The 26,037-nt window shown below is 27.9% G+C and overlaps 1 protein-coding gene across 2 annotated transcripts; it reads right to left on the bottom strand.

The window, feature by feature from the left end:
* Positions 1–429: 429 nt before the first annotated feature.
* LOC132938405 (cryptochrome-1) lies at positions 430–24,173 on the bottom strand. 2 transcript variants are annotated; one of them, XM_061005220.1, is made up of 12 exons: positions 23,974–24,173; positions 15,931–16,021; positions 13,601–13,813; positions 5,010–5,150; positions 3,848–4,020; positions 3,616–3,777; positions 3,450–3,554; positions 3,068–3,312; positions 2,722–2,995; positions 2,381–2,628; positions 2,163–2,319; positions 430–1,797 (listed from the first exon to the last, which is right to left on the bottom strand). In XM_061005220.1, the coding sequence occupies exons 4-12, from the start codon at positions 5,131–5,133 to the stop codon at positions 1,624–1,626; spliced, it is 1,662 nt and encodes a 553-aa protein (XP_060861203.1). In that variant the 5' UTR covers positions 5,134–5,150; positions 13,601–13,813; positions 15,931–16,021; positions 23,974–24,173; the 3' UTR covers positions 430–1,623. The 2 variants fall into 2 exon arrangements, with proteins under 2 accessions (XP_060861203.1, XP_060861204.1); XM_061005221.1 differs by lacking the exon at positions 15,931–16,021.
* Positions 24,174–26,037: the final 1,864 nt, after the last annotated feature.

The following is a 26,037-nucleotide window of genomic DNA, read 5'->3' as shown; positions in this document are numbered from 1 at the left end:
AACAAAGATTTAGACGTCTAATGTTTTGGGATTTCGAACAGTCGAGAACGTTTATCCTTCCACCTCGTTTGTTCAAAATACTTTTATTACTTTTAATAACAATTACTATTTATTGATGATCATTATTGGTTAATTGTTGTAGATCACAGTATAAGTTCGAGGGCCTCAGTGTTCAATTATTATAGTGACCGGTAGTTAGTAGTCACACGACGTAGCTTATAGTGTTTGCCGATCGAACGTGACATATTATACAGTGACAGTCGATTTCAAAGGCAAATTATTTAATACAGAAAAGTACCTATGATATTTGAAAAGGAATAAGGAATCCATTGTATATTTATAATGAGTACTACGATGTCAAATGCCAATTGGTCATTTAAACGGCTACATAAATGTTATATATTTATTAAATAATTGGAATACTATTCATACAATTAAAAAACGAGGATTTTTATTTTAAAGAAATCAGACAAACTCTATTTTGTTTAAACAATTAGGTAACACGTACAATTATGAATACCTACACATGCATATTGTAAGTTGGTAGGTTTAGGTATAAGGTTTGGTTAATGTATTTATTTTTTACATGTTAAATAAAAATAAGTACCTAATATTCTAAAATTGACCAAATAGGATAAGGTAATAATAATTAGTAAAGTTTGATGTGAAGTTTAATGATAGATACACATTTCTTCAATTAATTATTGAATTTATTTATTTTATCGCGAAAAAATAAAGATACAATAATTTAATTTTTCAAATACAAGATAGGTATAATATTTCCGTATAAGAATACAGGTGTAGAACAATATTTTTGTTAAACTCTACACTATACACACTTTTAATCTGAAAATTCTGAAAACATTAATATCAAAATTAAACTCTCAAACTAGGTAGTAATTTGTTTGGAATATTTATGGCTGATTTGATGGATATCTAATGCACGTACTATATATTTGTATGAATATCGTTTAATATATATTTTTATATAGGTATGTAGGTATTCACTAATATTTTAGTGGAAATATTGTAAGAGTTCAATTTTTATTTATTTAAATCTATTGTTTATTAATCAAGAAAAAAGTGATTTGCATGAGAAATTCAAAACTGATTGGGTCATAATAAAGCTGCAGTAAGACAGTTCATAAGTTTTTCAATTGAATGATGATTAATGATCATGTAACTATTACACGAGTTTAAAAAATCTAATTATCCTTAAATTTAAAAGTATACGCACATAATATACGTGTATTGTAATTTATATAAATTAATTTTTATCTTTATGTTTTGTTGAATAATTAAAACCATTCTATACTAATTTCAATATAAATAAGTAATTTAAAACTAATAGGTTGTAACACAACTAGACAAGTATGATGTAAGTAATAAATAGTTCAATTATCATATAAACACACATAATAATTATAATAGGTAGAATAGTATAAAATGCCCAGTATGACTAATTGACGACGCCATTTTCCAAATATGTACGGAATAGTACTGTAAAGGAAATAAAATAGTTTGACATAATCGTCATGGTTAATAATTATGAGAAACGAAATGGAATCGTACTGCGTAGGAATAGGTAGTGTGGGCGTTGTTTTTAAAGTTTTATTTTATGATTTAATGACATTTATAGATATCATACGCTTTGCTATCTTTGTTTTCCAAAGGAAGCAACTGTTGCATGCATTCGTCAGGAAGGTACATGAATTTTTGAACTTCTTCACGATCCGAAGGACAGCAATGTGGTACCCTGTTCTCGTTCGTCATCGAGACACGTAATGCCAGCATTTTCTAAAATTTAAATAATTTATAATAATCTATTAAAATATGGTTGTTATTAATTTTGAAATTAATATATAGATGCCGGGGCACGCCAACTAAACAATAATATATGATGTAGCAATATAAATAAGTATCATTATGATACTTAATAATATTTACAATAGTTACATTTTGAGAGAAGTGACCGACGAATCAGAATATTAATACTTTATGTTTTATTTTAAGGCTAACGTGCTATAATGTGAGAAAGAAATTTGTTTAGAACACGCTCGATTATTGTAGAATGCACATTCACAAGTGTTGAAGACCACGAGAATCCGTGAGATATTACCTACTTGTAAAATTGTTAAGTCTAAACGAATGGATTCGCATACCTTTCTGTTTCCTCGTGATGCTATTGTATGGTCGACAATGCAATTAGGATAGTCCTTGCCAATAATGCATCCCACCTGTTTTTGAACTGATTCGGGACACTTCCATGGTTCGTACAGAAATTGGGTGGGCATGTTTTTTAATTCAGGAACATATCGTCTGTGAACATCAGATTAATATGGATGTTTATTTTTAAAATGTCCTTATTTAATGACCTTACTTAATGTATTCGCCAGATGGGTCAAGCCTTAAACCGTAACTGACAGGGCAAACGCACAAAGGGCAGTCTAACAGCTGTTCAAATGTAGAGCTTGACACCCAAATCCAGTTACCGGAGCACACGGAAAAATCAGCATCTAGCAAATACTTCATAAAATGATTCAACCCTTCGACCCAGCTTATCCAGAGATCACCTCTCGTCAAGAAAGATGCCAATGAATTTCGTACCACATGATGAATCCATCCTTCCTAGATAAACAACGAGGATGTTGTGAGACGAAAAGTGATATTTGTATACAAGTATGGTACATCAAAGAATCAGAAACTGTTGAATTTGGGTACCTGCATCAATTGTCTCATCCCGGCGTCTATGAAGGGATATCCAGTTTTGCCGCTTTTCCAACATTCCAACATCTTCTTATTTTCCGGAATTTTAATATCATTCCAAGGTATTGAAATGCACGCTGGGTTATCCTCTATCTGGCCAAAGTTTTTGTTGTCAATAGACATGGTGTAAAAGTAATCTCTCCAAATAAGTTGGCTGGTCACGCTGTACATAGGTAATAAATCTCCTTCGAATTTGTTGATAAACAGTTTTGTAAGTTCCCAGTAAAACCTAACAATAAGTTATCGTGTACAATTAATATATATTATATTTTTTAATTTCCAAAATTATATTAATTATTACTTTCTTATGGATAAGCATCCATATCGTAAAGCCGCGCTGAGGCTGGACGGTGGGCTCAAAAGGTCTGGATTTACTTGGTTGGGCAAGTAAAATCCATTAACGAATGCTTCTTTTTCATATTCAAGTCGTTCTTTTAACTGTTCTAAAGCTCTGGTCTCACCGCCGTACCAACGGTATGTAGATGTTAGATTTTCTGGAACTTCTGGATAAATTCCAAAGGTTTCCGGGGTCGGATTGTGTAGGTTCTAAAAATTATTTTATGCCCATAAGTAAGGCAAATCGGTGATAAAAAAAAATTACAACAAAATACAATATTTAAATAGGTACTATATTAAAAGTACTAATATGAAGTACCTATCTATTTTTTAAAAATAAAAAATACCTTAAATTCGTCTTGAATAGAAGTTGGAAGTTCCTCAAAAATTACACTCAACCAGTCTACATTACCTACTGGTGTTGGAGGATGACCAATTTGGTTTGCTGTATTCTAAAATATTCAATGGGCATTTTTTTTTTTATTGTAAAAGATATTATTACCAATTACTCACTTGGAACTGTTTAAAAGTAAATGGAGGTACTCCACCGTTTTTTTCGATTATTGATTTTGGATTCCACAGTGTATGGGAAACTGTCTCAATGCATTTTATATCATTTTCATCGCAAAATGTCTTTACCTTTTCATCACGTGTTCTACCAATATGGGCACAGTCCTAAAATTATAAAATATGTCCATGCTTAAATCTATGTCCAAAAAATAAAATATATATATATAAAAAATACCTGTTCATAAGTAATAAAATTCAGGCCGATCTTTTCTTTTATCATTTTAAATATATTAACAGGGTTTCCTTGAAGTATATACAAACGTCCTCCAACCAAAGCTAAATTATTATTTAGGTCTATTAAACTTTCCAGAAGAAATCGCATCGGATTGTATCCATACCATTTTGGATCTAAATAAATACAAGACACTATTTAAAATATGCTTATTTAAAATTAATTAGTTTATTATACCAACAATTAACAGATTTCAACACAGACACAATATTTTATCCATATACATCTGTATTATATTTTACACATAACATAGACTTTAATTTAAAAATTTTTATGTGCAATTTTCTACAGTTAGATTATAAATAATAATTTACATTTAAAAAATAACCGAATTACTTGAGTATTTTTACTTATTAAATTGTGTTATTAAAAAAAGCTAAGGCTTATATTTTGATATTTTATTTGCATTATATATTTACATAACTGCTAATATTGCAATACGAAACTCAATTGACTATACAAAATAACTGTAAAAGAAATTCAATCACACGATGTCTCGATACATGTCAAATTTAAAACATATTCAACGAATTGGCTAACAAAAACCAATATTTCATTAATTAATTAAACAATAAATTCTGAGGTAAAAAAAAATATAGCACCCTTATTGTTTCAATTAGGTATGTCTTTTTCCATGACTGAAATTATAACGTTTATGTTTACTTTCACTGTGCATTACTGCATTTAATTACATTTTATAATAATATGTTTAATGCTATTATTATTAATCTATTATTAATTGTTCGTATGTGTATCGTAGACAGTTTCAAATATTTATTCATTATTCGCGAGTTAAGAATTAACTACGATGTCTACCAGTAGTCACAAATATATAGAATCGTAAATAATACATTTGTGACTAATTTAATAATTTAATAGACCATAGTATTACTGTGATCGCTAACGCCACTGACCACTTTACCACTTTACCTTTAGGTACCATTAACTGATTAATTTTACGATCGGCGACACCGCCAATTGTAGTTGATAATGAAAATACATTTATAATATTCATTGATTTGGTATAAACACACATATAGGTACCTATCATATACGTGATGTGACGTATTCTATATTTACATTTGCAATTAATAATTATACTTACTAAACGTAGTCTCGTCGAAAATGAACAGTGTAATAAGCTTTTCAGCATTGTTGTGAGCTTCAATCAAGGCTGGGTTGTCGTGCAACCTAAGGCCATTTCTAAACCAGTGGACGGCGACAGTCATAATTACCGTTTTACGACCTGTAAAAAAAATATCATAATGTCATATAATTACCTATATGGTAAATAAATAATATTTATAACCGTTTCAACATTAAGACTTCGGGCGATGGCGATGCATATTATAATTTATGTCATCTGCATATTATAAGGGGCCTTCAACACGTTGCCCGCAATGAGGCGCGCGAACAAATTGTAAGTATAACATGTATTTGTTCAATCGTTGAAAATTTTTACTTTAACAAGGTTAGCCTTTAGTTTGTATGTGTGTACAAGTGTACACCATTAGAACGACTGTAAAACGATATCATCAAAAACTAGAGCTTGGTTATTTGACGCTCATCATCTAGTAAACTCACTGAGAATTGCTTCGTCTTAAATAGTGGAGAGAAAACAGTTTCAAATATCTAATTAAAAAATAAATAAAATATTTTCTTAAAAAAATTAAATTAAATTAATAGTTTGTAATTTAAAATGTAAAACTACAATACGTTTAAGATCATATATTATAAAAATCAATACGAAAATCTGAACCATTTTCATAAAATATATTATATGTTTTTATTTATAAGTGTGCGGGCCGTGAGATTTAAAAAAAATCAAAAGTGGCCCTAAAAGACTCCAGGTCGTTTATCGAACGATGATTTTTGGTTGAAATTTTTTTTTATCATCGATATAACGCGATAATAGTAGAATTGAAATTAAGAGATCACTGCACTTACGCCCAAAGTTAAGACATAAATACTTGGAAAATATTGACTTTAATTTAAAAAAGATATACAGGTAACCTACTTGTGTTACTGTGTTAGTATAAATAACGCAAATAAGTATAAGTTTCGTTGTGTAACAGTCATTGTAGTGTACGGGGGAGCATGCTCTTATATAAATATACGTTTTACACAAAATATTTACACTGTAGACGATTGTTTCAACTTCTGCGAATTACTCCGATGTAACATACTGACATACATTTATTTACGTATTGATATTATTAAGATTTGTGTTTTGTGTTTTGTTATTTTTAAAATATTAACCAACTACCCAAATTTTATTACTCAATTTTAGAGATTTTGAATCAAAATTTTTTCATGTAAGTAGTTTGAAGAATTGTATGACACTTAATTTTCACAACAAAAAACAAGATATCATTCTAATTATTTTTCTTCAAAGTTATTTTTAACTTTTTAAAATCCATGTAACTTTTATTAAGTAGGTACCTACCATATTGTACAATAGGTACAATGTACCTGGTACATAATATACTTTTCTAAAATGATAACATAAAAAATTTAATTTTATAATTGTTTTATTTATAAGCCTTTTAAATTTGGACGAGTTTGGAATATTGCAACTCAAAATTTATAATGGATTCATGTGAAAATTTAGTTTTATAAAACGGTATAATATTATTATAATATAGTTCGTGACATGAAAACTGTCTCTTGATAGCCACAACCAAGCGGCTGTTTCGTCTCAGTGGTTTGCAATGCAATGCAATTTATTTATTATTAATTATTAATTAATTAGTTAATTCACTGAAAATACTTAAAAATATCTTATAAACAAATATGTTTATTCAAACCAAATATTATATAACGGGCAAAACTTTATAAAAATGTGCGTTTGCAGTGTGCCGTGATATAGGTTTGAGCTCATTGCTAACGCGTTGATAAGCAGTGCGGGTCGCGGTACTCATGGAACAGTTTTTATGTCTCGGACTATAGGACCGGTTAGCTGTATTACCACTATTACCCGACTTCTTTAAAAATATTCTTTCTAGCTTTTTTTGTTTCGCTTCACCTTTAAATTGAAAAATATAATAAAAACACAATTATAACAATGATACATTTTATGATTTTTCATTTCTTAATTTCGGACATAATATTTTTGATGTTAACACAAAAAACTAGAAAATCCGACGTAAATACGGAATATTGCCATATATGATTGATATTCGTCTTTATGCGTGTACATAAATCAAATCAATATACTTATTGAAAAGCATAAAATATAATATATGTTATCATTATATTTGTGTTTATTTAAGTACTTATTTGATTTCAATTTTTTTTTTATATATATTATGTATAAACATTTTTATGTGACGTATTTTTAGTTTTTACTAATTATAATAGTAATATAATCTGTAACCAATAGCTACTCATAAGTATATAAAAAAAATATTCGATTTTCGTGAGCAAAAAAAAAGTTGTCATGAGTGAGCAACTCTAATATTACTTATATGAGGTAACAATCATTAATATTTATATATTAGAGGTGCACTGTATAGATATGTACGAGTATAATAGTACCTATCACAGTATATTATACTTGTGAAAAAAAAAATTACATATGTAAATCTATTCGTTAACCAACCATCGGACTATATTATAATGGAGAGTACAACGACCACAAAGTTCGAAGACGAGTTAAGATTTTATTTTTCACTTTTTTAGTTTAATTTAATACTGAACGAATGTAAAAAAAAAACACTAATAATAAATAATAATTATAATAATATATAATTTTAATACGTATTTATGTCAAAAGTATTTAATATTTATCACTTAAGTTACATTGTACCCAATACAATATGTTATCTTGTTTACATAGTTAGATTACCTAAATATAATATAGAGTATTTTTTTTAGTTTTGTTGTCACGTATTGTTTAGCTTTTTGTTTGACGTATACACCATCAATTTTGTTATGTATCTGCTTATCTGCTATTTATGCATTGCAGCATTAGGAAGTACTACCTATAGTGTTCACTGTTCTGTAAATACATTATACATTTATACCTAGTGTTGGTCACACAGTCGGGCAGACAATACTAGCACACAATTTTTTGTAGTTTTTGTAATTAGCACAGGAGCACACAGTTCTGGGAAAATAATTTAATATAATTATTATTTAAATTATTATGATTTATGACTATTGATTTATGACTATTGATTTATTTTTATTTATTTATTTCATCCAAATTATCTTCCGGAACATCTACCAGATATTACTCTACCTATACACCTATATACTAGGTACTTAAGATATTACATTTTTCAATTTATATATAATATTACTGCAGTTCACAGCCCATTTGAGTAATTTCTAAAGAGAAAAAAAACAAACACCGACTCTCATCACCTATAAGGACGTTTTTTTTGACAGTACTTAGGTATTATATGGCGTGTTATTATCTATTGAACCTATCTAATATTACACTAAACAAATTTAAAATTATTTGCTTATTTTGAATGGAACAATGCCTTATAATTATTTTAGTAAAAACTACTAATATATTTTATTTTTTACTCTGTGTCGTGGAGTAGGGTTGCAACACTATGTATCAGGGAGTTGCCTACAAAGATTTATCGCAATGGACAGTTTGTCTTAAATGTATTCACATTCGACAATTAACATCAATACATTCCATACATATTTAGATCTAATTTTTCTTCAGAATATGAAATAAGCAATTTAGGTTGCTAACGGAACGATAAAACTACTATAAAGCTACCGATACAAAGGTAGCTACTATACCTACGATAAAAAAAAAGGCCGTGTATGCGCATCATCTGTTTATCTACACCAAATTATCATACATCATATTATACGCATCAACATGCTGAAGAATAGAAGGGTATAAAAATAATTTATAAATGAATACAGTTGATTGCCATAAATCATATGTAATAAATAGATACAAACAATTAAAATAAATTGCATTGATTCAGTTGTATTGTAGTCATAATTATATAAATGTACGTACATAATATAATATTATATAGATAATGAATAATTTAAGATTTTTAAGTTTAAAAAAAAGGTGGGAAAGTGGACGTCGCTCTGCTATACAGTAGGTTACAAGTGGGTCACTGTTATGGATGGTGTTAAATTACTTAAATTTAAATCCAATGATATAATATCATTGTATACGAAAAACGATTCTGAGCGAAGACGGTTAGTCAGTTAGCCTATGATATATTACTAAGTATATTTTATGATATTGTTGGGAATAAAGTAATTTATTTACCAATTTACATGGAACCTTGTTTTGAATTTGTAATCCTTAGCTATAAATGTTGAACATTTTATACATTTTTAACTACAAAAACATTTTTAACTTTTAAATTTGATAAATCTTGTTAAAATTCGAACTTAAAATGCTTATAAAAAAATATCGTGCCTATGTATTTTTAGTATTTATCAACTGCTATTTTAACAATATATCATAAGCCTTGTATTAAATTTTCACGGTTTTTGACCCGACAAATAAAATTTTATTGATATTTATAAAAAAAAAACTAAAAAAATGGAAACTGAAAATGTCCGTAAACAGCTCAAAATAAGTCAAAATATTTGGGAAATGTTATCGTGTATAGAAAATGCTAATATAAACATTCAGTCAAAATTTCATGTACCTACGGTCATTTGTTTTAAAGTTGCACCAAAAACCAAAATCGATATTCTATTTTTTATTTTTATTAGAATTAGCTGACGGCCGGGGGTTTCCGTTTTCCGCCAAAATGACCCTCGCCCGTTATCACCATGGCCGTTTTCCGCCAAAGATCATATTCCGATTTCCGCCAAAAAATAATATTAAAGTATTTGAGATATTTTTTGAGAACCCCTGAACTAAATCCATCAAATAGTAATGATTATGAAATTATTATTATTTAATCTCAGCGCTATCAGCCGTTCGCTGTCAGACTGCACCTGTCAGTTGAAACCACGGTGTCAAAAAAAAAATGTCCTAGAATATTGAAGTGATAACTAGTAACCGCAGTCATATTATGCTAGTATACAAACATTTTAAACGTACACGTGCGTACACGTCAATATACGGTATTACTCGGTGGAGGTGCTACGAGAAACAGTGTGGTGCTAAACTTTTTACAAAAAATAATAATAATAATTACGTACTCGTGAAATTTGAAGGTAGTCATACACCAGATCATAGTGCTATCGATAGACGTCTAATTGACAGACAAATTATTAATTCAGCCTGTAAGCGTAAAGCGGTAGAAGATGTAAATATGAGACCCAAAAAAATTATTTTACGGGAAATTGGACAAAGTTCATCTACTACTATTTCCGTTAATGACGTAGATCGTGTACGAAAAAATATGTACGAAAGCCGACGAAAAGTTCTTCCAGCTAATCCAATTTCTATACAATCTGTACACGCCTCATTACGAGAAATGAACATTTTGACGATGCAAGGTGAACCGTTTTTATTATTAAACGATGATTATAAAAATGTTTTGATTTTTGAAAAATTTAAATTTTTTATGTGATGTCCAAACTATATAATATATGGATGGCACTTTCCAATAAAGTGCTAGATTTTTTACTCAAATGCATACAATTCATGGGTACAAAAATGGGCACTATGTACCACTTATATTTTGTTTGCCGCCTGACAAAAAAACAGAGACTTACATTTATATATTAAATAAAATATCGGAGTTGTGTGATAACATGGGTCGTCTTTTTTTACCAACTAATATAACTAGTGATTTCGAAAAAGCTATACTAAATGCAATTGATGAAGTTTGGCCTGGGATGAATGTAGTTGGTTGTCGATTTCACTTGACCCAAGCACGGTACCGACAAATTCAATCTCTAGGTCTAGTTACCGAGTACAAAAATATGTGTAATATTGGTATGTGGCTATAAGGCATACCTCTGGTTTATTATTTTTAAGTCCCAGTGAAGTAATGAGTTGTTCTATGGAAGATTTTATGCCACAGTATCCATCTGATAATCGTGTTCTAGCGTATTCACAATATGTATTGAACAATTACATCTCAAATACAAGTACGTCCCCCCCCCCCCAAGTTATGGGCGGAAGCAACTTCTTCATTAACAAGAACCACGAATGCGTGTGAATCATTTCATTCCGACTTCAATCAATCGTTTTATAAAAACTCGCCTTCAATATTTACGTGGGTTCAGAATTTGATTGATGAGGTACAGACCAGTGTATATTGTAAAATGTCAAGTGTGAATCAACTAAAAACTCCTCGAAAAATAATTCAGTTAAGACAAATAAAAAATGAAAAATACATTCAAAAATACATTCAAAAATACATATAATATGGGCATTTAACTAGGTTCGAGTTTGTCAAAAAAGTCTCTTTCTCGTACAGTAAATATTCAAAATGATGTTTATAATCAAAAATATTTTATACTTGTAATGTTTTTACACACAATTTGTTTTAATTTTAATTTTTATAATAATGTATTATTTGGACGACAAACTTAATATATCGTATAATATATACTATATATAACGTTTTAATTTTATTGTATATTATAAAAGCGTGTACGTTGGGAAATACAATGGGTATACCTATATATAATAGGTGAATAATAAATAGTAAGATAAGATATAGTCATATAGATAATAGTTTATGATCAATATGTGTGATACAAGGTTAGCCTACACATCAAATTTTGTTCAGGGGTTCTCAAAAAATATCTTAAATACTTTAATAATATTTTTTGGCGGAAATCGGAATATAACCTTTGGCGGAAAACGGCCATGGTGATAACGGGCGAGGGTCATTTTGGCGGAAAACGGTTACGCCCTGACGGCCCATATCATAATAAATTATCAATAATTGATACCATATTATAATATTTTAAAACAAGTTTTTTTTTTGGTGTTTTTATGTAATGTTTTAAACTAGTCGAAATCATTCTCATATGAAATATATAATGTCTTTAATACGTAATCATACATTAATAGGAATTAGTTTAATTAACAATTCATAAATTTCAAAATCAATTATTATATAAAAATAATCGTTCATAAGACGTGTTGTTATGAACGATTATTTTTATCCCAAACCTCCAGGTACTAGAATATAACATCAACGCCAAACCTCCAGATATCGGCATCAAGCAAAGTGTCGCTTCTATATTGTTCTGTGCTATTACCTACCTATTATTAACTATTTTATACCATAAGTATAAATGGCTCAAAAGTTAATACATTTTTAGTTTTTTTTTTTTTAAAACTTCTTCGTTCGTCTTAGTTGATGCTTTCTAGATAAAAATGTGTTTCAATAACATACGAGTTTAAATAACTAATTTTTATTTTAAAGTTTTTGAAAATTTTTGTTATTTAAGGTCAAATTCCAATTTTTTTTAGATTTATGTTAAATTTTACTATTAAAATACCTAGCTTAAATTTAAAATAATTCTTATTAAATTTAAAACTATTTACCACAAATAAATACTAAATACTAATCATCTTTTCAATAAAAGTGTCATAGACATTTTCTTAATGTAGGTCGTATTTTAATATTTAATGTTAGGTAACATTTTTTTCATAAAATTAAATGCATTAAAATTAATTAGAAAAAATATTATTTATCTTAGTATTTATACTTTAAAATTGTGTCGAGCATTTTTGAATGTTTTTAAGGTCAACTTCTGAGCTCCAATAATAACTTATAACTAATTATAAAAATGATTTTAATATACACTTAATGAATTATTTGAATAACGTAAAACAAAAAAAAACGGTTTAATTGAGAACTACACATTACGAGTTTGTAGTAAACTCGTAATGTAACGGATGATATTAATAGTGTTTTCTGTAACTGAAATTAGTCGCATATATATTGCAAAAGACTTACAATATTATTAACATATTATACTCAAGGTGATAATAATCAAACGTACCTATGAAGTTTGTAGGAATCGACATGGTTTTAATAATAAATGTGGTATATGCTACTGTGTATCTATAATATAATTTTCCTTATTCCGTTTGCGAGCTTAAGAATCAGGATTGATAAAAGCACAGATTGAACGTCATCGGACCGTACAGTATAATATTATATATTATTACTATCGTCCGTTATGTCCATCATAATAATATTTTAAGAGCCGTCCTAACTTGAGAAAAGCGATACTAATTAGTGAACAGTTTCGAAAACAATGATGGTTCATACTTCATTTTGACAGTTATAACTTATAAGTAACATATTATATTATAATTTATTGTTTGTAATCAAAATTTGATAAAATACTATCGACGGACATTTAATAATAATATAGTCTCAATACAATTTTAACTTGTAAGTGAGTAGGTATAATATAATAATATAATATGTATAAGTTTGATCTTTAAAGATATCGAACGTCGAATAGCTTAAAGTATAAGTTTAAGCTAATAAGTTGACGCTATACACACGTTGTCATCGCTGCACAGTTATATTATTGTAATTGTTCAATAGGTACCTACTACTGCACATGGATAATGATATGACAATATGACAATATAAATCGTACACAATCGTTAAGGATTTTCCGGTAAACCTGAGACCGGACGAGATAATAATCGAATAATTTAACGCGTGCGGTTCGCAGTCAGAACGTGGTTTGAATGGTCTTCTACAATAATTAATGATATAGTATAACAATAATATAGTTGTTAAAAAAATATGTTAATTTTACCTGGTCGTGAACAGCGAACAGGTATACCGTGAACGGTTTCTCGTTATTACGCCAATGCACCAGTTCGAGATTCGGCCGTGATGTGTGTGCGTGGTCGTAGAAGTCGGCTAGCGGCTTATATACGACTGATTCTGGAACGAGCGTGGAGGGGTTTGAAATCCGGCGACACGTTTAAGGGAAGGGGTGCATTGACGGTGGTGGACATTTCTGTAACTAAAAATATAGACTTTATATCGTGTGCCAGTGAGCAAATGTCGTTATTATATTGATTAGTTTAATTGTACTATTATTGCAATTTCCAGGTTATTAATACATATTCATATTATATTATTATTTATTGGTGTATATGTATATATATATATATATATATATATAAACGGTTTGAACCCAATTCAAGATATTTTACTAATTGCAGACAAACAAAAATTGAAGTAAATTGCAATAGAAGTAGTAAAAATGATAATGAAATAACATTTCGATAACAGTAATATTTAAATATTTAATAACAATATCTATAATAATGACAGCTTTGTCATTTTGTACGAAGGATTATCTTAAAATAACGTGTAGGACAAATAGGAATGGAAAAGTCATGGAATGTTGAAAGTTCCGATGAAGAACTAGATAATTGACTAAAAGCTATACTAGAGCATCTGAATCTGAATTAATAATTGTTGAAAAAAATAATATAATATTACTATTAATAATTCTTCTATCAATAGTTCTTACTAAAGATTTTAAGTCGAGTACAAGAAAAGGAGAGTGTAATCACGAGGAGGGCTGAAACTTATCAGTATAATATTGAAGGACCCTACACAATACATTTTGTACCGTACTCCCAGTCAGAACGAACAATATTTAATGATTATAGGTACTTGAGTATTGTTAATGGAGAACACTTCGACATATTATTTGCAATATAATATTAAACCCGACTAGTATATCTATATATATAGTATTATTAATCATTTATCCTACACTAATCATTTCGGAAACACATTATAAATTCAAAAAAATTTCTAATAAATAAGAAATGAAGAAGACGTTCATTTTATTATTGTGTATTTTTTAATATGAATCTATGTAGGCACTTGGCACCTACTGCTTATAATATCGAATCTGTATTATTCATTTATTTTATAACTAAACGTACCGTGACCCAAAATACAGATGAAAATATATATATTCACAATAAAAATATAAACTCTAAACATTATTTATATAACATTGACAGAAAGAAAACGGTGGGGGGTCCTCATAAGCAATACGCATCATCCTGAACATTGGTCTATTACGATAATAATTGATGGTGCGAAGGGGTATGAAAAACGGATAAGTTGTTCATGACTGGGAACTAGGGATTTTGAAATTAAGTCGACTTAGAAATACAGGACAATCTATACTCCATAGAGCCATTAATGAGTTTACTTAGGAGCACTTGGTGTTCAGAAACATATCTATCAGCTAGAATTAATAGTCCCGGATAGTATCGGAGTACTACAGTCCATAACTACTATAAGTACCGGATCATTACTATGAGGTCTATGGTCAATGTGCAGAACTCTAGCAGCAAAACTTATAAATGTTCGTTGTACACTTGTACCCTATCTATATCTGGTTCCTACTCGTAGTAATAAGGTCTCAAATAACAACGGCATGGATACTATAGAATAGCTCTAATAACAAGCGCACAGTATAATGCTTTAATAAGTGGTGTTATCGTCACGATACATGCTGGTATTTATGTAGATATGGATTAAATATAATTTTCTTGTTGAGGTTAAATTTTTATCAGATTTTGATTTCCTTGTATTTTTAATAAGTATATCTCATAGTTTTCAGTACATATAAGAAACATTTGAATGTCGTATGTATAAGTACCTACCTACCTAAATTTAAGTGTACCATGTAAATGATAAATGATCATGATCCATACACAGTAATTTTGGATCATATATAGTTACGTTAATAGTATATGGTTATAAATACGCATATGATATAACATCGCAAAATATGACAGATGTGGAAATATATCACGACATTCTCTTGCGTGGCTGCGTATCATACGAATAATATTATAATACCAACAAACTATTCGAATCCAAGTTTATTTTTTTATTACTCCTTGCTCCTCGAATTATTTTTTAATGAACCGATAAGAGATTAATATGTACAGTTAATAATTTGTTATAATATGATACAAATTTTTTTTTACAGGTCTATAAGACATATTGTATTGATTTTTCAATAATGTGTGATTTTTTTCAATTTTTTTCAATTTTTATTTGTGTCGTTTTATACATTATATTATTAAGTAGTCGAAATAATACTTAGATTTTCAACTTCAGTATCTTTTTCGACGGGAAAGTGAATCTGGTTGATGCATTGGGGACGTATAACTCATAGTAGTTTTCAAAGCGCCTGAAAAACCAAAAATTAAAAATTAAGAAAAACGTGAATATTTTCGAAAAATCTGTTTTTGACAAAATTAATTTTTGTTTTTGGTGACTTAAAAAATTACCATACATACATGAAATTTTCACTATTTATATTAGAAATTTCTATGCATTATAACGATTTTCGAAATATTGCAACGCTTTTTGAGCTATTTATAGTCATAAGACAATTTCGAGTTTTATTAGTTTTTTTTAAAATTATTGTCGATAAAGTATTTTATGTTCTGTCAAAAAACTTGAAAATGTAACGCTCAAGTATATTATGAATTTAGATATGATGATATGCAAATATATATATACAACAACTTTATTAAGCGGACTGCCCACCTTGCGGGTTACCAAGAAACACAGTATACAATATGGTCAATATTGTTATACATAGAATTGCCTTAAAATTATAAAATTATAATTTAAAGATAAAATATCTACTAAGAAGAATTTATGATGGTTTAGAAAAATACAGATTTTATATAAAATAGAAAAATTAAAAATATAGTATAAAATATCCTATTCTGACAAACAGTCGCCGCTCAGAATCGTTTTTCGTATACAATGCTATTATATTATATCATTGAATTCAAATTTAAATTTAATCCATTACAGTGACCCACTTCGCACTTGTAACCTACTGTACAGAGAGCGACACCCATTTACCAGCTTTTTTTTTATATTAAATTATGTTTTAAATTGTTTATATACCATCACAAAGGGTCATAGATACTCATATAATAAATAAATATTCTTCTTCTTTTTTTTTCTTCGCTCTTCGTTCAAAATCATATGGGTTCGTCCACCTCCATATGGCTCTGTCCAATACTCTATTTTATTTGGTACTTAATATAAGTTACCTATGTACCTAATTGCGTATTACAGGTGTTACCATCGAGTACGATATAATGCATATGAATAATAGAATTACTTATTAGTGATCACTGTTATATGAATATTATAATATTACCTATATATAGCATCAATATCTATTCGAATATTTGTACTTATTTTGTAATATTATAATTCAATTTGAATTTTATCGATATACGAGAAAAGTAAATATAGATAGGTACATATATATATATATAGACGGAGAGAAAGAGATTGAAAGACTTGAGAAAGAGGTGAGCACGTGGCTTGAAATTATGTGTCACGCGGTGTCACGTGTGGGCACACGAATGGTATCGGGAGCACGTTAGTCAGTTGTCATACGCCGTGGGACACGCAGTAATGGCGATCAAAACAGTCGAAGAGCGCCGACTCACGTGTCCCATGCACGCAACATGTAGGTAAACATACCTAATATATTACATAACAGTGGTATTATGGTACTTTAGGTAATAATAAATATCGACGACTTTTTGTGTACTATTGCAGGCCATTGTTAACATCGTCCCGTTTGATCGACTCCAAAGTTCCAACGAATTATGTACATAACAATATCTGGGGCGCAACAGTTTGATTTTCGACAAACTCCCTTATATATTGTTATGTAATAAATAATTACTATACAGTCGTCGAGAAACCATACTATAATAATGTACTTTATTCTATTATTATAAAATATTATACAGTACGCGCCCATTACTGCCATATCGAGCACTCGTATTTTATACCGTCTACGTCTTGCGTGTTGATAATAATAATTATTTTATTACACTACTGTCATTTTAACGTTTTTATACGTCATATTACCCGTACAAAATATGTTAAAATGTGTTAGTATAATATGCTAAATGATAACATGACGGCTGTAGTCGATCGACAAAGACTATTATATATTTGTATACTTTTAGGTTATAAACAAATTGAATAATTAATTATTTATAACAGGTGCATGTATGTACATTCGTCGTGATTTTTTAACGACACTCGTGACAGTCAAAGATACTCGGGTAAACAACATGTTTACAGTCGTCTTAATTCTTAGGACTATGCGTTTTAATTTTAAATTTTTTACGCGATACATCACTAAGGTGCCGTCCGTTCTGCTCATTGCAATTATTGGTTTTATGTGTATTTTAAGTTGCAAACAGCGAATAAAATAATACGCAGACACTAGGTTACTATCAAAATAATATCATTACCTAATATTCCTTACTATTTGCCTATCAGGGGTGGCCAAACTATTTTTGATAAATGTATTCATGTACTACATCATATATTCTTTTATTCCCCCTTTTAATTAAGGGGATATCAGCGCACCATTTATTTTGTCTTTCTGACTCACGTGCAACATTGAAAATTTACATTTTATGATTTATCCGTACCAACCCTGTTTATATAGTTTTGTTACTTTTTAATATTATAGAGTGAATTCACCTATATCATCAAACTTTAAGTTGAGAACATTACATCTGTCACTACATTGGCTTTTTCATGATATTTTAATGTTGATGCAGTTTATAAGCATTTTTAAATTGTAATAATTTAAAGGCTCATATTATATAACTTACATAAAAAATAAAATATCATAAAATAGCCCACGTAGCGATACAGGTAATCTTCATAACTTAAATTTTGATATAATAAAGGTGAACTCACTCAAATATTAAAATTAACAAGTAACAATATAAGGTTGGCGCTGCCATACTTAAAAGGTGCTCGAGCACGTCACGTACCAATTTCGCGTATGATCACACATGTCTTCATATAATCATATTATGCGTTCCATCGCGCAATGATCACAACTGTAAACCCATACTTCTATACAAGTAGGTTTTAAATATTGTTCGTAAGTCAAAAAGAGAACTCAAATGGTATGCTGACATCGTCTTATATATTATGTTTGTACTTACAATGTTTGTAATAAATGTCAATAAAATTTTAAAAAAATTATACATTATAATATGACACTAGCTGAACCCGTGCACTTCGTTGCCCGTTAAATGTACTAACTCTATATGACTCAAACTTTGTTCAATTCGTTATTTAATATTCGGTGTATGGTGTTCAAAATTATTAATCTTAACTTTTCCGTTGTCCAGAATAAAAATTCTGATTCGCAGCAGTTTATTATCAGGTAGATTTCTGCGGTAGATCGCGGACACCATGCTTTTGCACGTAAGTGTATGATTTAACTCTAAAGTATAAAAGTTATACCAAGTTTGTCATATTCTAATCAATTAATACAAAATCCTAAACTAACCATACTAAAATCAGATTAATAAAAAAAACCAAATTTAACCATTTTTAAATTAGCCTATCTTCTTCCCAGAGATCTAATCTACACTCAAACATTCAATTATATATTGACAAAAAATAATACTACAAATCAACAAAGATTCCCAATCAACCAATAGAAACCAATATAATATAATACTCTATAATTATTATAATCTGCAACAATAAACTACATTTTTTATTATTTAGTTTATTTTCTTCTGGACAGATGACGTCACTGTTGTATTTTTGACATCCAAATTTCCTACTTTTCCGGTGGATCTTCCTAAAATTCTCTTTCATAGAAACCTTCTCTGAGATATACAGATTACTACAAATCATACATATACTAGATCTGATAAGTAGTTTCAGAGTTACCCAGTACAAAGATTTTCATTTCACATTTATATAGTTAGAAGATATACATACAAAATGTCAAGATATAAATTGGCAAAAAATAATAATACAAAATAAACAAACATGCTCGTAATTAATAGCAAGCAATGTACAATACACTGTTATTATATAGACGCTGTTGTTGTTTTTGGCCATGTCACCAGGTGTGCACTTAAGAGGCCATTACTCCGGAACCACTTATCGCACAGCGTAAAAACTTCACAGAAACTATTTACATATCAATCTTAATATGCCCTGAAATTTTTATTGAAATCAGTTTGGTGGATCTTGAACTAACTATATAATGTATTCAAAATGTACACTTATTTTTATACATATAGAGATATATCATTGTATAAGAAAAACGATTCTGAGCGAAAACGGTCAGTCAGCCTATGATATTACTAAGTATATTTTATGATATTATTGTGAATAAAGTAATTTATATATTTACCTATTTACGTGGAACCTTGTTTTAAATTTTCATTCCTTAGCTACAAAAGTTGAACATTTTATAAATTTTTATCTACAAAATAATTATTACATTTTAAATTTGATAAATTTTGTCAAAATTTGAACTTTAAATGCTTATAAAAAAAAATTGTGCCTATGTATTTTTAATATTTTTCAACTGCTATTGTAACAATATATCAGGAGATGTATAATTGATAAAAATGAGAACTGCGATAAATTTATGGATCATATTGTATTACATTTTCAAATCTTAGATTAAAAAATAAAAATTTTTATGAATTCTCAACTCAAAATAATTTGCTAATTTTCGTGATTTTTATTGAAAAAAAAATCCATTATGTTGATATCGTTGGCCAACATACTCAAAACTTTATAATGTTCACTAATTTATATGATATTTATTTTCATTTAATAACAATCAAAACAAAATATATAACAATATATTATTACAGTTGTTATTGTTTTAGATTCTGAGTGAAACGATGAATGTATTGATTTTACAATGATGTGTGTTTTTTTTTTTATTTTTTATTTTTTTTATTTTTTTTTTTATTTTTTTTATTTTTTTATTTTTGTGTCTGTGTACACGATAAGTAGTCGAAATAATGCTTCGATTTTCGACTTCAGTATCTTGTTCGATGGGAAAGTGAATATCGTTGGTGCATTGGGGAGGTCAAAATTTTAATTTCCCAGTTGTTTTCAAAAGCGATGTGAAAAACAAAAGAAAAATTAAGGAAAAACGGGAATTTTTACGCAAAATCGATTTTTAACAAAATCGATTTTGGTTATTGGTGTAACTCTAAAACAAATAACCGTAGATGCATGAAATTTTCACTGGTTGTTTATATTTGCATTTTCTATACACAATACAATTTTGAAAATAATTTGACTTTTTTTGAACTGTTTACGGACATTGTCAGTTTTCAGTTTTTTTAAATTTTTTTTCTATAAATATCAATAAAATTTTATTTGTTGGGTAAAAAAGCTTGAAAATTTAATAGAAGGCTCCTAGGTTATTGTTTCAAAGGCAGATGAAAAAAATTAAAAATCCTTAGTCACAGTTTTTTTTTATACACGTTTAAAGTTCAAATCTTGAAAAAATACGGAAAAATCACGAAAATTTGCAAATTATTTTGAGTTAGAAATTCATAAAAAATTTTCTTTTTAAATCTAAGATTTTAAAATCTAATACAAGATTCCTCATAAGTTTGTCTAACTTTATCAAAAAAAAAATTTCTACAAGAAAGTCAAATTAAATTTTTATGAGCGTTTTAAATTCATATTTTTACAACATTAGATATTCACTCGATTTCTCATGTACCGATTTCCTTATTTTCTTGTAATTCAAAAACGAATAACTGTAGATACATGAAAATTTCACTGAATGTTTATATTAGCATTTCCTATACACCATACAATTTTGAAAATATTTTGACACTTTTTGAGCTGTTTACGGGCATTTTCAGTTTTCAATTTTTTTAGTTTTTTTTTCTATAAATATCAATAAAGTTTTATCTGTTGGGCCAAAAAGTGTAAAAATTTAATACAAGACTCCTGATATATTTTTACAATAGCAGTTGAAAAATATTGAAAATACATAGGCACAGTTTTTTTTTATAAGCATTTAAAGATCAAATTTGGACAGAATTTATCAAATTTATAATTTAATAATTATTTTGTAGTTAAAAATTTATAAAATGTTCAACTTTTATAGCTAAGGATTGAAAATTGAAAACAAGGCTCCACGTAAATAGGTTATTTATAAATTACTTTATTCACAATAATATCATCAAATATACTTGGTAATATCATAGGCTGACTGACCGTTTTCGCTCAGAATCGTTTTTCTTATACAATGATATTATATCATTGAATTCAAATTTAACACCATCCATTACAGTGACCCACTTGTAACCTACTGTACAGCAGAGCGACATCCACTTATCCACCTTTTTTTATGTTTAGTTTAATTTTATATTTTATAGGTAATAAAAATTAATTTGAAAATAGCGAGCTTCTATATCAATTACCCATAGATATTTTATTATTTTTGAAGACCGTATTATTAGTAATTAATATTTACACGATTTATATTGTATTGGAAATCGAAAAGTTTCCATTTAGGGCACATAAAATATAAATAAATTATTGAATAAAAAAAATTATAGGTATGTATTATAATTATAATATAAAGAAAATATATGAGCATGGTGATTAAATTCAAAAAAAAAATACAAGATTCATTACACATTTTCATTTAGCATAGATATTTTGCAATGTTACAAAAAGACAGTATGGTTTATCTCACAATAGTTCAAAATATTTAGGCAGAAGTCAGAACATCATATAAAATTGACAAAAAAAGAAGAACAATTGTAAAAAAAAGGAAATAAAAATGGTGCAAATGATAAGATATTTGTTTCATTGACTAATCGCATTATTAAAACAAAAATGACCAAACTATCTAACTTCTTATTTAAAATCACGCCACCCCCTCTTCCACCGAAGACTATCCAAGTTTTGTACTATTGTCTTTAGGTGTTGTAAAAAATACTTTTATTTTATATTTGAATAAATGGGTTAAACCATATTCAAATACTTTTAGATAAATTTTTTCCAGACAATTTATGTTTGTTTGGAATGGTTGGAAATTAACGTTTATAGTTAATACATCAAAATAATATTATATATAGGTATAAATAAGAATTGCATTTATAGTATAATAAATAATAATACTAGTACCTAACAAATACATAGGAATGTATAGGAACCTATACAAATACATTTATTAGAAAAATCTGTTTCGCCACAAATTTAAAACTATTTGTCAGTATTTTTTAATGAATAAAAGAATGTACTCAGAATATATATTTGAATAATTTTTGAAATATATTAAAAATATTATTCTTTATATATTTAAAAATGATTTGAATATTTCAATTTGTATACATTAATAATTCAAATACTTAACTTGACAGCAGCAATTACAATATAAAAAAAAAAAATAATAATAAACCCCACTTTTCTATTTTTACTATCTAAAAAACGAGCACTTTTATCAATTGAAATATCAACGAATAATAAAATGAAAAAAAAAGAGTGTTTCTTATCATCTGTCGTTGTATATACGTAGGACCTAAGCTTTACAGAAACCAAAACTGAGTGTCATGCAGTGAGCGATTATTTTTTTTAAACTGTAGATAGACATTATAGTAAATGATTTTAAAAAAAGTGATTATCAACAAGATGTACTTATCGATTTATGAAAGGCCAGTTAAAAATATTTCACAGGACTCTTCGTTTTGAAACAATTTAATTGATTTACATAACATTTTATGTAACACTAGACAATTATGACAAACTGACAATATGCGTAGTTCATAGGTGATACTCAAACTACAACCAAATTTAAGCGATTTATATGTTTGTAATTTTATAAATACTCATATATTATTATAATGTACATTTATCCAATTTTATTGGTGATATTATATCGTATATTTGATCATATTAATATGTTTTGAATTTTAATGATGTTAAGTATCAAAACCACTATCAGTCTTAATACCTACCTACCAACTTAGTATAAATAACTATTGTTATCAGTTTTCGGTAATACTTAAAATTAAAAAAATATATAAGCTTTTTCGTTTTTGAAATGCATGACTTTTAATAAAAAAAATAATGAAATATGATGCAGTGTATTTTTAAATAGATTAATTATTATTTAAGAAAAAAGAAAACTTGTTTATGGAAATAACATTTTTAATTTTTTATCAATAATATTTGCTGGTAGAATATATCTGTGATTAGTTTGAATTGTTTTATCTTATTTGTCATAAGTCTAACATAATAAATAGGAATAAAGTCAAAGTACAAATTAAATGGACTTACCATGCAAAGTCTGAAATTGTTTAGCGTTACCACTTTTACTCGTTGTCACTCATTAAATATAATGATATTAGAGAAATAAACATCCGCACTGTTAACACAATATTAAAAACAAAAATAATATTGTCTTTTTGATTATTTAAAATATTAAAATAAATGGTGTCTATTTCTTTTGTCGGATAGTTATTATGTTCTGCAGCTGTTGAGTAATCAGTGGCACGTCAATATTAATAAGTCAAAGTTTAAGGTCTGGCAAGGTAGGGATATTATCATACACATTTTCACGTCTTATCGTTAATACACGAGAATACTCGTAATATCAATGAATGAATTATAGTCAGCATTTATGTAATTAAAATATTAAATAATGACTACACCACATATCTTTTTACAGCTTGAATGTAAATTATTATTTAATTATTTTACAATCAGGCAATGCAACGAACAGTGGACATTTTTTCAGAAGATCAAATTATTTGGCAAGTTGAAATTTAAAAAATTCAAAAAACGACGAATAACGTTTAATTATATTTAATAACCGGTGATAAAGCTGTTTACCTACCGCCCCACTACCATGATAAAAAAATATTATGTTATATTATTGGGACTAATCACCAACACGTGACTTGATTAAATTTATATAAATTATATATATTATAATATGTTATATTTATATTATATCAATATATAGGTAATAGGTTGCAACCATACTTGACCAGCGTTCCAACCCTATATTTTGACCTCCAACCCTATATTGTAGGACGATTGCAATTGGAGTTAGGAGTAATGCACATCTATTGAGTTATTAGTTTATTATTTATTATGGATCACGTCCGAAGCAATAGTAGGTAATTTATTTTTATAATCACATTTGTAATTTTCGTGAAATTATTTGGGAATAAAAGTATTTAATTGAGTGTCTTAAAGATCTAAAATACCACCTAAATACAAATAATACAACGAAAAATTGCCTATTGTAGGCAATTACAATGTATATTTATATAGGTATTTGAATAATAATTTAATATTTTAACGATACAAACCAAATGGTTTACAAACACACGGTATTTTGCATTTACAAATAAATGCGTTTTCGAAAACTACCTATTTTGTATATTTAAAAACGTACCACATACATTTAGCGTACGATTCCCATACAATATATAGTTTGATACCAGTCTTGTCAAGTATTTGATTAGATTTATTTAAATAAAAGTATCCAAATACTTTTTTATTGGAATACTATTTGAAATACTTTTTAAAAAAATTATTCAAATACATATTCTGAAAGTAGAAGTGATATTCACAATAGTGCACTGGATGCCACTGGATGCAGAAGTAAACGAACCCGTCGGTTATCAATCTGTGTGAACGAATCTATCAAATTTTCGATGAAGATGTAATAGCTCTTTTATTATACAATATTTAAAATGGTCATTGTAGGTCAGGCTGTGTAATAAAATGACAATTTTATCCATTCAAAAATATCCAGATACTTTTTAAATAAACCAATTTTTTCCTACGAATAATATGAAATGTACTAAATATTTCAAAGGATGTGGATCCATTGATTTTTAAAGTACCGAATTTGCTTAAAACATTATGTAGGTTGATCCATGAAACAAAATATGTGTTGTTAATTTTTGATAGAATACAAATTTTTACATATATACAAAATAAAATAATTACATTCCCCATGTTATAGGTTAGCTTTTTTTAAATTGAAAAACAACAAATTTTAATAATGCTATTTAGAAAGCGATCTTTCTACAAATTATAAACATTTTTAATATTAATGAATTTTAAACCTATTTAAAAACATCCATTTTTTATATTGAATAAATAAATACCTATTTCACAAGTCAGGTTGAGTCATTGAGATTATTCTAAAAAGCTAATAAATACCGAACGAGTTTTATTATATAAGAGTGACTATATAGAGATATCACGGAGTAATATCTAGTCATCTAGACATTTTATAGTTTATGTTTTGTATATTAACATTTTAGCTCCATCAAAGTTTGAAAGTAAAATAATGTCTGTGTTATCGATATTAATACTATCAAA

The sequence above is a fragment of the Metopolophium dirhodum genome, chromosome 2 (genome assembly GCF_019925205.1).
Source record: "Metopolophium dirhodum isolate CAU chromosome 2, ASM1992520v1, whole genome shotgun sequence".
NCBI lineage: Eukaryota > Metazoa > Arthropoda > Insecta > Hemiptera > Aphididae > Metopolophium > Metopolophium dirhodum.
The sequence above is the reverse complement of the archived record's forward strand: the minus strand, read 5'-3'. Positions and strand labels throughout refer to the sequence as shown.